This window comes from Cataglyphis hispanica, chromosome 18 (genome assembly GCF_021464435.1).
Source record: "Cataglyphis hispanica isolate Lineage 1 chromosome 18, ULB_Chis1_1.0, whole genome shotgun sequence".
Classification (NCBI taxonomy): domain Eukaryota; kingdom Metazoa; phylum Arthropoda; class Insecta; order Hymenoptera; family Formicidae; genus Cataglyphis; species Cataglyphis hispanica.
In genome coordinates, this window is record NC_065971.1 from 3,485,730 (window position 1) to 3,501,160 (window position 15,431).

The window sequence follows — 15,431 nt, forward strand, 5'->3', positions numbered from 1 at the left end:
GACCGCCGACTCTGACGTTGTCACAAAGTAAAGAGGCATCTCCCATTCGAGGCCTTGCCCGCGCCAGCTTTCCTCCGTTGCGATGCAACACATGCCACATACGCTCGTGCGTGCGTAAGCGCCTCCGCTCGTGCACGAAGCGAAATCACGCACACTCGCTCAACGAGCGAGCATACGCCTTCGTGAGCCGTGGGTCTCGGGCTCTGCGGTTATTTTAACAACGTGGCAACCTCTTTGTAGACCACACGCTTGTAAACTAAGAATGAAGTCTGTTCGGCAGCGACGAAGGCGAAAAAAGACCGCCGGCTCTCATCGTTGTTCGCGGACCTTCGTCTCGTTTTTTTCGCTTTTCTACACTACATTTTTTTTGGTTCACCGAAAAAGGAATTTGATCGATTCAAAAATTTAATGGAAACGTTATTTTTTTTATTTTATTCTCATCGTTGCTCTGTGTGTGTGTGTGTGTGTGTGTGTGTGTGTGTGTGTGTATGTGAGATATTGAAGTCGAAAACAAGATTGGTCGTATGCTTTTTATTTTGAGAAAAACAGAGATACGCGAAATTTATGGTAGTTTTATTATGGTAGTTTGACAACAAAAATATCATTTTTTTTTTCAAAAAAATTGACATTCTACTGGAATGAATTCGCGTGAAAACCGCATAGAGATACTAGACAGAGATTTACAGGAGAGAGTTCTGGGAGCTCTTTGATTGCGCGAAATATCGCGGATAAGAGGCTGCGCGGTTAAGTCAGATGTTTATACGAACGTGCATGAAAGTGGACGGTTAGCGTGTAAAAGCGCCGAGGTTACACGCGGCGCGCACGAGTTCCGACGCACAGGGACGACACACACACTCTCTCTCTCTCTCTCTCTCTTTCTTCGCCGCTGTATTTTTGCACGTCTCTTCCCTCGTCTTCCCGTCGCCTCCTCCACCCCTCTTTCCTCCTACACGTCGCGCCGTGAGTCACGCTCTATATTTAGAAGCTCGTAGAGCGCGTATCCCGCGCTCATGAACGCGCGCTCGCGCGTCTCGCTCGGGCATCGCAAAAATATGTCACGCTCGTCTTTATATCTGCGACGGGGTCGCAGGATGATGTGTTTCTTATCCTCGTAGACCGCGATGTGTGGTCCGCCGTAAACCCGTTCGTGCCGCGAACGCGACCGGTGTTGTGGCGCGGCGCGTCTTCTCGTTAAAAATCGCGGCCAAAAAAATACGTTGTCTGTATTTTTGACCTGCGACCCAATCTTGAATACACAAAGTTAAATCTACGCGCTATATATAATATCATCGCTATTTCAAAATTATTAAAATAACTTTTGAAAGTATTTTCATTTGAAAAATTATAAAATAGAATCGTAGATTGCCTGTTTTATATTTAAAAAATACATTTAATATTAAAAAAGTAATTTATTAGGGAAAATTGTACGATTATATTTGCGAAAGAATGTCATTCCGCGGATTCTCGATTCGACGCCAAGACAAAGGTAATCGCACAAGTGGTCGGAAAACGCTCGTCTCTCGCGCCGCTTCTGTGAAGGAGGACACAAGAAGAATACGAAAGCCGCGCATTTAAAGCCAGTACGTCGCGCGTGAAGGAACAATGGCTGGCACGAAGGGGACGGGGGTGTGTTACCACCGCGCTTCGCGCGGGTGGATAGGGTGGCTTTAGAGGCGAACGGCGTGACAACCCCTCTTTCTCGTCACGGCAAAGTTTCATCACCGCCACGACGCAAACTCATTCCCACACCCCTCCGGCTGAACTTCGACCAACAACTTCGGGTCTCCTCCTCGTTTATTCCGGGTGACTGCATTTTCGTTCCATCGTGCGCGCACGGGATTGTCCTCTCCTCTTCCAGCTTCTCCTCTAGCATCCTCCTCTTGCTTTCGCCTGCTACCCCCTCACTGATCTCGCCGTCCGTCTATCCCTCTCTCTCTCTCTCTCTCTCTCTCTCTCTCTCTCTCTCTCTCTCTCTTTTTCTCTTTCCCTCGGCTACCACATACATTTTAGCCGACACTGTGGTATGCTCCACGGAAAATCGAGTGTGCTCTCGATCGTATCGAGAACCCTCCAAAACGTAGAGTATCCCAGTTTCCGCATCCGGCAGGACGAGCGCTAGAGATCGTTTCGAAATTACAAGAAATCCCTCGACTGATCTGTAATTTATTTTTTTTCTGTCGCTATCCAAATAATTTAAAAAATTTTGGAATTCTCAAATTGTGAAGACCGATGATCGAGATTGCATCGTCATTTACAACGCGGCAAAAACATTTGCGCGAAATGCGAAACCGAGTACCTAGAAAGGGTGTACAAGAGTCTGAAAGCTGGCTGAAGGGTCTGATGGGAGTACACGAAATAGGATGAGAAAAAGGAGAGGAGAGAAGAGGAGCGAAGCAAGAGAGAGACAGAGAGAAGGAGCCGAAGACGAGCGCGATGAGCGGTAAAAGGGTACGCGGAAAGGAAGACGTTAGGAGCAAGGGAAGAATTAGCTAATGGCGCACGATGAATCCGTAATGGGTTTGCGCTGTTCTTGGGGCCGCATCGGGATTTGAACGAGTTCGCTCGCCCATCTACGCGACGTAGAAAACTGTGGGAGGACTGGCAAGGAAGCAACAGCGACCGCTAGCTCGAGCGAGTCGATTCCTCACCAGCCGAGGGGAAAGATACGTGGTACACGCTGGGGCGTGTAATACCCCAAGGAATGCAGAGAGAAGATGGAAGTACAGATAGGAAAGCGCTCGTCGGAAAGCTGGGAGACGAGGGAGGTAGAAAAAGAGCAACGGCGAAGGAGGTGGCCGTCGCGGGGAAATTCGTGCTCCATCGGGGGATGAATCCTCGCGGAAAAGCTTACACGGCTCTCAAACTCTGTAGAACGAAACGACGTTTGCGGTCAAGGAGAGTGCTTCCTCTTGTGCATTGCTAGCCGAAATTCTAGTCGCTTCATTGCTTACTTAGCCGTTCGGATACGACTTCATCGCAATTTTCCGTAGTGCAGAGCAAATCGAACAACCGAGCAATTTTTTGATTCAGCGTTTTTCAGCGTACATTCGAGTTTGGCAACTTCGGACGAGAAAGATACAATTCGACTCGAACACAAAAAAAATTGCAATTTATTTTCCACAAGTTAACATCTCGAAAAAAAGCATAATAGATGAATATCTTGTCGAGATAGCATTATTTGTTCAAATATATCAGACAAATGGGAAAAATACTTGTATTTTTACTTCATCGAACAGTCGAGTTTATTTTCATTGCAACTGATGACGCGAGTGCATCCGCGCAGGAGTCTCGTATTTATTCTCAAACAAGAGTAATCGGAAAAGAGCGACCCTGGCCGAATTCCTTGTCGGAGCATTGCGGCGTCGTCGTCGACTAAGCGTGCTTCTTCGCGCTAAAGCGTATTATGGCCTTAAGTGACACGGGAACGACGCGTTTTACGCGCCATACGGTACCACGCGATGCTATCTCATCCAACAAGAACATATTCTTCCACGACTCTGGTCCTTGGGCGCCAAACGACGGGAGTCGTGCCCGTTAGTCCTCGGCGCGGAAGAGTGTCTCGTAAGGATAAGATTTTACTGCCACCGCGGGCATAAAGTCGAGAAGAATACGCTTCGACGAGGCGTCACGTGAGGTTCCCCCTCGAGGGAACCAAAGCGATTTACGAGCGTCGTCGTGGCGAGGCGAGGCGAGGCGAGACGAGACGAACTGAGTCCGCGCGACCCGAAACCGACGAAATCGCGGTCGCTCTCGCGTCACATAAATCTCCATATCGCAATTCGTGCATCGTGAAATTAACAGGAAAGGTGGCAAATAATCAGGTGACGAAAGAGAACGAAGGTCGCGTGTCTGCGGCTCTCGATAACGTTAATCTTCGACTTTTAGATTTCGACGCTCGTTAAATTTTTACGGGCCATGTCGTTACAATGTGTTTAGGACTACCGCGGTAGTACAGAAGTAGTTATGTATTAACGCCGATTCGTTATTTCTCGACATGAAATATTTATCAAAGATAGAAATGAATTGTTTATGCTTAGACGGTTGCATTTTAATATATTCTTTCTTATTTTTCTTTTTTTTTTATTAAAAATAATAATTATATTTCTTTGTTAAAACTCGCACCTTTGTATTGCATGATTATTGTAAAAATATCCTTTTTTTAGGGACAAATGTTTTTTTGAAAAATTTGCAGAAATACCGCAATACCACAGATAATAATTCGGGATAATCGCATGAGTATCAATTTAACCGAAAAGCTTTCTTTCGTATCGCTTGCACAATAGAGATTATTCGAAGAATCGAAAGAATCGCTAGAGTGCATCGCTGATTGGCCTTCGTGGCAGACTTCGCGGTAATTCGTGATCTACTAACCGGCTGACAGGAAGGAAAAAAATCTCAGTGCTTCCCAGAAGACAATCAAATGAGCCTCGGCGTGGCGGCCGAACCATTTGGGCATGACGAGAGACTTAAAAAATACAAACTACATCAATACGCACGCGAGCCGACTACTAGGGATAGCCCAGGCTGGTTTAGGTTATCTTATGTGCTCGAAACAGCTGTCAGTCAGAGGTGCTCAACCGCGACGATGTGTAAAATTATATGCAATTGCATCCGTCCGCTGTTGACACGAGATTGTATCTCGTTTGCACAATAATATCATTGAATCAATTCCGAATTAAAGAGAGAAATCATATGATGAAAATTCTACAAGGATCGAATCAAAGAGAGAAAGAAACGTTGATCCCATCGATCCTGGCACTTCTCTTCCTCGCTTCCTACTCGAAAAACAGGAATGCCGTCGTATTTCCTTTATTTACCGTACATAGTCTCGCGTGATGGGCACATACGCTGCTACCATCCGAAGGAAATTTACTGCATGCAATGAACCGGCTGCAACCCTTGCTCCGCGCCTTCTACTGCCGCAATCTCCACCTCCTTCGCCGATACAGTATCGGTGGAAAGCTGATTTTTGCGAGAGTGTGTGTGACGGGCGCGCAACTCGCATTATTCATTATAACACTCTCGACGAGCTTGTATTTTTGACGCATAAGCGGCTCCCTTCTCTGACCCGATACCGCGTCCTCCGATTGCGTCCTCCGAGACATGCAACGATCTCGATAAGAAGCATCCATTTCCTCGACGAACGCATAAATAAATAAATGAGCGCGAATTAAAATGTTACGCTTAATCAAACTATTCCTTAACAAAAGTAACTCAAATTTTAGTTTTTCGATTTATTTTTATTAAACAAGATTAACCAGAATACTTTACATAAATATCATCCTTTGCAAATGTAGAAGATATTTAGATAAAAATTTTATACTCGATACAATTCGAAATTTTGATAGACAATATCCGATAGGCGCATCTGTCGTATTTCGTTCTATTTAGAGAAAAATGGATTTCTAACATTTTTTCCATATTGATCGCAACTGACGAAATACTGTCACTAGTTTCTCATCGCGAGTATCGACTTTACATGACGCAATGCAGAAAACGATGTAGAATGATGAAACGTCAATAAAAGAAAGAGCAGGATGGAGCGTGCACCGCCTCGACAAGCAGAAAATTTACGATCGACTCGTCAACACCCCGGAGGTTCCAGAGGACGGAAAAAAGAGGTAAACCGGTGCCAGCGAACCACGGCGTATGTGACTGCATCGTGAGAAAAGATAAGCCTCGCGCTCGATGTACATATCTCGGACGCTACAAAGTGTAATTAATGTTGTGTTAAAGTTACAAGATTTCCGGTGAAGCGATAAACGACTGACGAATGGCTTCGCGAAAAAATCGAAACATCCGCGCGAGTAACGCGATAAAACGGATCAATGTGCAGGAGTGTCATCGCGCGATCGCTGTATCGCAGACTGTAATTTAATGCATCATCATTTTGTTAAATATATAGTAAATTCTAATATTCTATCTCCGTTCGCGCATCATTTTAAAATTTTGATAACTTTCTGAATAATTTGTACTGTACGTAAACTTCTTTTTGCGCATATCTGAAAATTTCTCATTACGAATTGTTGAAAAAGGCTCGCGACAAAACATTTCCATGCGATTTTCATCCGCGTATTTCGCGACGTTACGCAACATTCCAAAGCACGTATCTGTCGATCGCAAAACGTGTTATCGATCACCAGTTTTGCAATCGCTTCTGGTTCGCCTCGGTGGAAAAGGATCTCGCGTGCGTTTCCCCGGATCCGTGCACGCTTCATCGAGCGCGGTAATACGCCTCCGAATCGCGTAATAAAAATCCGCACGCTCGATGAAAAGCGGCTGACGGTGCGCGAGAGAGGATTGCGACTGAAATCGACACAGCCGAGCGGGAACGTTTGATAATGCGGCCCATCGATAGCCCGACTAGATTTGGCAATCGTGCCATTGTAATTGCGCCGATATTTCACATAAGCCGTTTAATTGATTTTTCTGTGGGCCGCGCGTAGCGGTCGCGCGCCCGAGAGATACAGGCAAAACGCGCCAGAGAGGATCAAATTTACGACTATTTTTAAATCACCCGGAATATACCGACGTTTATTAGGATGCCGATGAAATGAGATAGAGAGATAAATATCCTGAAATTTGCTTTTGGCCGATAAATATTACCGCGTGTATTCATTTTTGTTAATTATTGCTACAATCATTTTTACATACTCTGACTCTACTACACGCAATACATTGAAAAATAATACAAAGAGTAGAACCCGCTGTAACACACGCGCAATATGCATTAAACATTATCTATAGTCTAATTAATCAATTGCGCAAAAAGTTTAACAAACACGGATGCTTCGGTTTTCACTAGAAACTGTTATCTTCCTTTGAACGATGAAATTTCTCTCTGATACATAGCCTTCGAATCTCTGTCAAGTCCGAAAGAGACGCGTGACTTTATCATTATCCATTTACTCAAAGAATGGAATCTCAACCGGCCAGATGGCGAGCGTCTCTTTCCAATTTATGGCGCATGCATGGCAGTTGTGGCTCGCTGACGTGGGTTTCCCGCCTATCGGATGAGACTAATAAGGAAATCTTTTATCTCGGACCGGCAAAAAGCGCTACTACCGAGAATCGACCGAGGAAGAAGATAAAGGACAGCGCGAGCGCTGCTCAAATCAATGAACTCTGACGAGTCACCCGTCCGATGGAGACGCGCGGTTGCGCAAGTGCAAAAATCACGGAGATTAGAGAGACAGACATAGTAAACAATGATATTAATGAGAGAGCGCAGCTTTGCGCTGTCACGTCCAGCTATCGAGCCGTCCCGAGAGCCATCGATATTCCACGCGCGCGCGCGCCAATGTGACGCGAGTTTATTATTCATTAACATGCCAATTAACTTCGATGTCGCGGTGTCCGGCTTCTCTCCCCGATCGCCGTCTCATAAACTTTGTACACAGCGTATCGTTGCAGGCGCGAACGGTATCATTGCACGAATGTACACATTTCATAATTTAATCGCTTCCTGGTGCCATCTGCGCGCTATCGATCATCCGCGTTCGCGCGTGCACGAGAACTTCTCGCCACTGCGGTTTCGATAATAATAAGGTGTGTTACGCCAATTTCTGCAGTCGCGTCTCGGATATTTTCAATTCGCAACGGGCTATTAAATCGTTCGATTTACGATCTGAGGAATGCAACAATGTAATCGTTAGTATGTATTTAAATCTCATCATTTTATTTCTAAAATAACGTATATAGTATAACGTATATATATGTAAACTCTATAAAAAAAAAAAAAAAAACCTTTTCATATTTATATCTAGCATCACAGAAAAAAAGCGAAAGTTTCCAGCAGAGCAATGGAAAGGCCGGCCAATGTTCGACGTTTTACGTAGGGCCGAGACTCGTTCTCGAGAAAAAAAAGGGGGTACAAGCGCAGAAGTTCACGACATGAAGGCCTCATTATACCGTGAGAAAAAAAAAGAGAGAGAGAGAGAGAGAGAGAGAGAGAGAGGGAAAGACGCGGGAACAGTGCAAGAGAGGAGCGCGGCTCCTACGTAGAAGGGGACGAAACGAGAAAAAAAAAAAAGCCACGGTCCGATAACCGAACGATACCGCCGTCCGTTGAAAACACAGAAAACAGAGAATCAACCTCATTACTTGTATCTCCCTCCGTCGACATTCCTCCCTTCTCTTTCTCCTTCATATAAGCCGATTTCCAGGAATTCCTCGTGATCTTTGGTCGCCGTACACGCTTTAACACACTCACCCTTTCCCCTTCCCACCTCTCTCCGTCTCGGTTGTCAGTCCCTATCGTCATTCTGCTTCTTTCTTCGTCGACCAACGTACAACCCGATAGTTGTCAGAAAGCGGAGAATATCTAACTATTTCTCCTTTTCTCACGCATCGCACTCTTCCTTTTCGTGCATGAGGAGGTAAGAGAGTACAATCGTGAGGCGAGAAAAAGTCGAGACGATGGAGACGAACCGTCGATTAAGGAGCTCTCGAGAGGCACGAAAAGTCGAACGTCGAAGGTTGTTGTTACGAAGGGACAGGCATCGGTTGACAGAACTCGTTCCAGTCGAATCGAAAGACCCAATCTGCTCGAAAGTGTCCGAATACGAAGAATGAAAAAAGGCGTGAGACGCGGGAGATTCTTTTTCTGTTTGTGCTCGTCGCTCGAGCGATAATGCGTATTTCAAAGATAGAATGATCGATACGGGCTCGAGATTGTTTCAGAGATAGTCATTGTGTCCGAGGTGAGATGTTAATCGATGGTGCTCTATTAACCTAACGAAGTCTCCTGAAAATGACGTTGCAGTCTGGAAGTAGCATATCTTGTCGTATGATCAAGTAAAAGTAAATTATCTCCTCATATAATGTGTAGGCATCGACAAAAACTGTTTTTATAGTAGCAATTTATTTTGCGATTCGAATTTAATATATTAAAATAAATAATTACACAAATTCAAATTTCATATCTCATTGATATTTAAACATATATCGCTATCTAAAAGCATTTGAAAACACGTGTTGCAAAAATGCAGATTAGATAGTAGATAGGTCTAAAAAGGCTGGCTATCATCATCTATATAAAGTATGTTTAACGATCGCATTGTGTACTCGCGCGTTTATGATCGCCGAGCGCGATACGATTAATGCAAAAATAAAAAAGAAACGAGATAGATAAGTATCGTGCGTAGTAGCACATGAAACATTATTGCCGCACCTTTCGAGACTACGAGGTAGCAGAGCGCGTATTTAGTCGGCGAGAGCTGATGAGAGAATTAACGTTCGTTCGTTTGCGAAGAATTAAAGTGCAGGATATTAAATTTGACGAGATGGCCGCGTATATGCGGTATGTTTACCTCGTAAGTAGCGCACGTGACGCATAGTTGCTCGCGAGATTGTGTATCGCGCGATCGGTCAGCCGGGTGGAGATAGAATCTTTTATAACCACCGCGAGGAGGTGAACGAGTTTATATCCGCGAGCGATTGCGACACGATATGTTAATGCCCGAGCCGCGTGCTCTTCCCACGTGTCAGCGCGGCGTTTCCAGCCGCGTCCTGGAAAATATTCCGGGCACTGACGCCACGTGACATCTCCATCGAATAGCCCTCGATGAAAGTCTCGCTGGACGAACGAAGCGACACAAATGTCGTGAAGTGTCGATGAACGTTTAAAAAACGAGTGTCAAAGCGTTTATCGCTCGTACTTTGATTTTTTGATTGTATACGCGACGCGCGCGCTGATCTCGGAAATAGATACGATAAATGTATCTCCCTCCTGACCCCTCCTGACCCCTCCTTCCCTCGAGCGATATTCAATGTAGCGCTAGCAGGTTACAGATCGAACTCGTAAACTTTCTCCAGGCAGTATTTCCGAGACTGATTCAGGAATCTTATCGACATGCTATGTAGTTTCGTCGAAATAACTGCCACTAGGGTGGGCAATTTCCCAGACGAAGAAGGAGGAGTTTGGAAGGAAAACGTTTGCCCAAACAACGCGGCAAACTACCACAAGGTTATCGTTTAACGAGTGATGGAATACAAATTAGGTCCGTCGACGACGTCGTCGCCGGTCTATCGCAGCGCAGGAGGCGACCGAAAAACGGACGTTGACGATGATATCTCGCGGCAAACAAGCTGGTACGTTAATGAGGGCCCATGATGAGAGGGAAAGGACCGTGGATAGACAGAAAAGGAAAAAGGAAAGCGAACCGAGCAAATACTCCTCGACGTGACAACCCCGGATGCGTCGATAGTATCTCGACATTAAATATGAGTAACTCGAGTTGTACGAATAAGTAAGTTTACTGCGTCAATACTCGCCGGAGTGAAACAACCTAACCGACTTATAGGATCGTTCATATAGTCGGAAAACCTTGCGCGTATTAAATGAATAATAATCCACCAATATTCTTATTTAATACTTAAACAATTGATTTCAATTTACTTTTTGATTATAAAAAATTTACGAATTTTATGATAAATGGGTAAAATTGCTGATTTTTCACCTTTTTACTTTTAATTTAATTAATTATTGTTATATTAATTAACATATATAAATAATATATCTGAAGAAAGGTGTAATAGCTTGGAAATTGAAGAAACAATAGCATTGTCATGTTCATGGAAAGATAAATGGATTCGTAAAATTATTTAGCGATATATCGGAGCACCTTTATGCGAAGCGACGAGTAAGTATTTAAGTATTTAATCGCTCGTTAATGCATTCGATGCTCGTGCATTGGCTTTCTCGTTTCTCGAAACTCGCGGACGTGCTTTCGCGTAATGACGTACACGTTCACGCACTCGCGATCGGGAAAAGATACGCGACGCGATGCGACATTATAGATTGCATTGCAAATTATCCGAGATTTTTGAGAACATAATAAAACGGCGCGCGTGTATATACATCGCGATAAAATGGAAGTGTCATGTCGCGCGCAAGAGATAATTCAATAATATTAATCTCATTAAATGATAATTATAAATGTTACCGGTGCGATCTTATCAAACGAGTGATTAATATCGACAGGAACGATTTGCCTAAGCTCGATGGGGTTTTCCGCGGATCTGGTATATGTTAATATACTCATGATATATATATATATATATATATAAAGTGATATATGTCAATTAAATTCTTTCAGCACTTTTCATCGTTTATGAGTAATTAAAACACACGTTCATATTCATCATTCCCGAGGTAATTCACGATGCGTGTTTTTATTTTTACAAAAAACGATCTTCTTTCCGAGGAATGTCGAGAACGTCTCGATCAAAGTAGCCTGGTCGAATCGCATAAGAAAACAAAGCGACATGCGGCAAGCGTATCTCATCTCGCTGACGTACGTTTTAAACACGCGGTCGGTGAAAGCGCCGATTGCGGATTATCATGTTCCTGTCGCGCTGCGCAGGAGAGCTATCAATTTTTTTCTCTCCCTCTCTTTCTCTCTTTCTCTCTCTCAACAATCTCGCGTGCGTCAACACTTTCTATAGCAGCCACGTGCGAAACTCTCGGGTTCTACGCTCTTTCACGACAGATCCCGCGTGCGCGAACGCGAAGATTGATATCTGGTCACGAACTAGCTGTAGCTCGTGCGCGCGACACACGCACGCACGCTCAATTCGCGATTATTAAATCTGAAGATGACTTAACAATGTCTGATGTACGACGTGTGCTGGGGAAACGAGAAAAGTTTTGCCTCCAAAAGACTTTCCAACGTAGAAAGCCAATGGTACTCACGCGTGTCGCGTGAGGCAATATTATTCGTTTGCCTTGATAATTTTCGTGCGAATTTGTAATTAAACGTTCAGAAAAGTTGGTAAATACCATCGGCACGCGACATTTCCATTAGACGATGTCATTACTTTGGAACGAGGCTCAACCCCAATATCAGTTTATAATTTGAAGCTAGCAGAAAGATTGCCCTACATTCAACTCTTCTTTGGAATAGCGATGTGTAAAATAATGATATAATAATTTGATGATCGCGCTATAATCATATGTTTTGAATCTCAGCAGCGATATTTCTTTCGAAAACATTAATAATCTCTGTTCGAACCATTTATATTTACGTACCTATTATCAATGCATGATCAAAATATGCAATTAGGCCATTCACCTTATAGAGTAAGAGCCGCGAACTTGTACACCTAAGCGATTAGTGGAATTAAAATAAAAACGATGGAGAGAGGTGGCGTAACCGAAAGAAACTCGCGCGAGGCCCTCGTCAACATTTTTCCGCGACAAATCTCGCTCAACAGATTCGTATCTCGTCACGAAAGCGGTCGTTGCACGCGCTCCATTTGCATCGTCGGATATTACAACGACAACAATGACGAGACGCAACGGCTGCTTCTTAACTTGAGCATTACGCGACACCATTTCGAGACAGCTACCATTCATTATTCTCTCTCTCATTCTCTCCGATTATCGACGGTCGTTTCTTCTTCTCTCGCTTGGCCGTCATAACCCGCGCGCGTTTATGATTATTATTGATCAACCGTTTTGTTTCTCGCCCGTGTGTACATATGTGTATGTGCGTGCACGCTTGGCCGAAATGGCACGCCACGCGGCACTATAATGTTGGCACGATAGAGCGAATATAGTGACGGCGGCGGACCTTAATGAATCTTTATGGGATGATGTCGTGAACTTGTATATACCCTGCGGTAACTGACTGAACCCGCTGGTCGCGCTAACCATTGGCGCGATTCATTCGTCGCTACCGAATTTGTTGTTTGACGGACATTCTTGTTATTGCGCTCTAACAGGCAGTCGAATAAATCGCGGAAAATGCATAGAAAAATATATTCCTTATCTCGTCGTATACCGCATGAAAATGTAATAACTTTTCGCGACGCGAAGCTATAAATACAATTATCAAAAAAATGCTCTTGCATTTATGTAGCTTTGGAAAAAAACTCAATTTGTCGAAGCAATGGAATTAGAGGATGAATTATTATTCACTATATTTTCTGTGACTACGCCAATGCGACCGACTGCTCATTAGCCTCGACGGTGGCATTGCCGCGAGTTTGATGGTGTAGACGGCCGTGTTCGTAAAATTTGAAGGGCGTGTAAAAGGCCCGTGGGGTCCCGGCTGGCCGCGCGCATCTTGATTGTCATCAACTCGTTGCTCGTCGCGTGATATTGTCATTAGCCCGCCTCAGCCATCGTCACCCGCGCGAGTCGTGCTTGGACATAAAAGAGACCTACTTTAGGTCCCACGGATCGATCCGTCGCAACCGATCGATCTAAAAATTTCTTATAGTTCGTCAGCTATGCGCGCGTATATTTACGAACCGGCGTAACTTTCAGACTTGACATTGTTTATTATCAAACTCCTGCGTTACTTCCCCGTTAAAAAGTTATTAAATTGTTAATTAAATTCTAAATAATGCAGAGGCAAAATTATAGTTTCTCATGCTATTACTCTTTGTAGCATTTTTAACTCATAATGTAACGACTTACCGGGGTCCGATGAGTCCAGGCTGGCTGGCGCTTGCTGGCTAAGAGGTCCGGGTGTACCGCCACTTCCGGGACTACGCGCATCGTCGTTAGCACCCGCGCCGGGATACGAAAGCGACGAGGAAGGTGGCCTCTGTAATAACGCAAAAAAGATCATAAATTAATGTGTACGATTCCCCTTTATTTTCATATAAAAAAAATATTATACATCACATGTCGCAGGAATTTGAAAATATGCAATCTTAAAATCGATCACTGTTTACTGTGAAATAATATATCTGTATTATTGTGTCTATATGTATTATTTAATAGTCTTCTTTCGTGTAAGTAAAAAAGTTTCTGACTCGTAAAGCGCGTGTCACGTCAACATGCGTTAGGAATTTTTTCGAGTCTTCACGCTGGATACGCACGTGCATACACGATGTCTTTGGATATTCTTTCAATTGTAGACATTACATATATACAACTAAAAATCACATGCGAGAAAACATAATCAATCTGATTGATGATTTATTTAATTTTCTAAATAAGAAAGAATCAACGTTAATGTCATTTATATAATATATATATATTATTTTAGTACACGTTCAGGAAAGCAATAATTAATTTCGCAAATATATAACATTCACGATCGTTAAATTAACAGTACGATAGTACTGTATTCAAGCGATTTACGTATATTAATGAAAGTTGCAAAATAGTGTATCGTAAAATAGAATGTCTCGTCATCGATAATTAATTTTAATTACTTTTTTCGCTCGAACCTTCGGACTTTTCAAAGAGATTTTTTGCGTTTTCTCACAGACGCTCCGTATACATGGTCCATTGATAACCGCGCGCATCGAGTTGTTTTCGATCTCGATTAAAGACGGAGCACACGTATCTCTCCACGAAAATGCTGCCGGCATACTTAAATGACTCAAGATAGCCCAGCGGGACGCGCACGACTTACGAATCAACAGATTTGCTGGGAGCGCGCGACGAATGTCCACCGTAAAATATTCCATCGTTTATTCCGCAGGTGTAGTCGTGTGATAATGATACTCGTATAGAATCTCCATCGCTGTAAGATTGTAAGAGGATAGAAACGAGACGGATCCACCGCGGAATCAACGGCAATGTATAGTGCCGTCTATAAATACGTGATTAGTTTCGCAAAGAAATGACGAGAGTGAAAAGAAGGAGAAAATATTCTAGATTATCGTATTGTCTCTGTGCACATTGTTGGAATTTTCCGTATGGAACGCGAGGAAAGAAATGTCTGCGAGTTCAGCAAACTTTCTCTTCTTGCCATGAATTACTTGATGGTATACGAACAACAAATCGTAGATCAATCTAAGGCAATTTGCCGCTCCTCATTGACGTGCCTCAAAGTGTTATTACAGCCGCGAGATGAAGGCGTGCGAAGAGGGTATTCATTGAATGATTCCTCATAATGATCGTACGGCCGGCTGATCTTCAGGGTCATTGGCTTCATTTTTTAAGCATCGAATTTTTTTTCTGTCCGCGCGCGACGAAAAACAGCGCGTTCTTTCGAAAAACAGCGATCCGTTCGAAAGAAATCTTTCGTACTTTTTATCGGAATCGTGAAAAAAAATCATGTTCGCACGTGCTAGTTTATTGATCCCATCGCGAGGTCGAAGGGTAAGAATTTGAAGCGGGCGAATCTCTCGATATCACGAAGCGAAATGTCTGGGTATATCACTTCTGGCCAGGCAACAATGAGTGACAGCTACTCCCACATGCTGTCATAGGCGTCATCTTCGCGATAATGTACCGACCCGCTCCCTCTTTCGATTGCCTGCTCTCGTATCTCGCATGAAATCGTTACACGGTCAACTCTGTAGATCTCTGCTGACGCGGAGACATGTCACGTGAATTTACTGCTTTGTACGAGTCAACGTGGACAAACATGCAACAATATTTAAGAAACTAAATGTAAGAAATAATAAGTAAACAATCACGTTAAACTATTACAACTGCATATTGCCATTTAGAGATAAAAAAA

The 15,431-nt window shown here is 43.6% G+C and overlaps 2 protein-coding genes across 2 annotated transcripts in view; both read right to left on the minus strand.

Moving 5' to 3' along the window:
• LOC126856191 (INO80 complex subunit D) overlaps positions 1-15,431 on the minus strand; it is a 424,295-nt gene that overhangs the window by 127,657 nt on the left and 281,207 nt on the right. The window lies entirely within an intron of this gene.
• LOC126856199 (homeobox protein homothorax) overlaps positions 1-15,431 on the minus strand; it is a 203,176-nt gene that overhangs the window by 41,320 nt on the left and 146,425 nt on the right. The window contains exon 7 of the mRNA XM_050604490.1: positions 13,427-13,556. Coding sequence (XP_050460447.1) covers positions 13,427-13,556 — 130 coding nt within the window. The remainder of the gene's footprint in view (positions 1-13,426; positions 13,557-15,431) is intronic.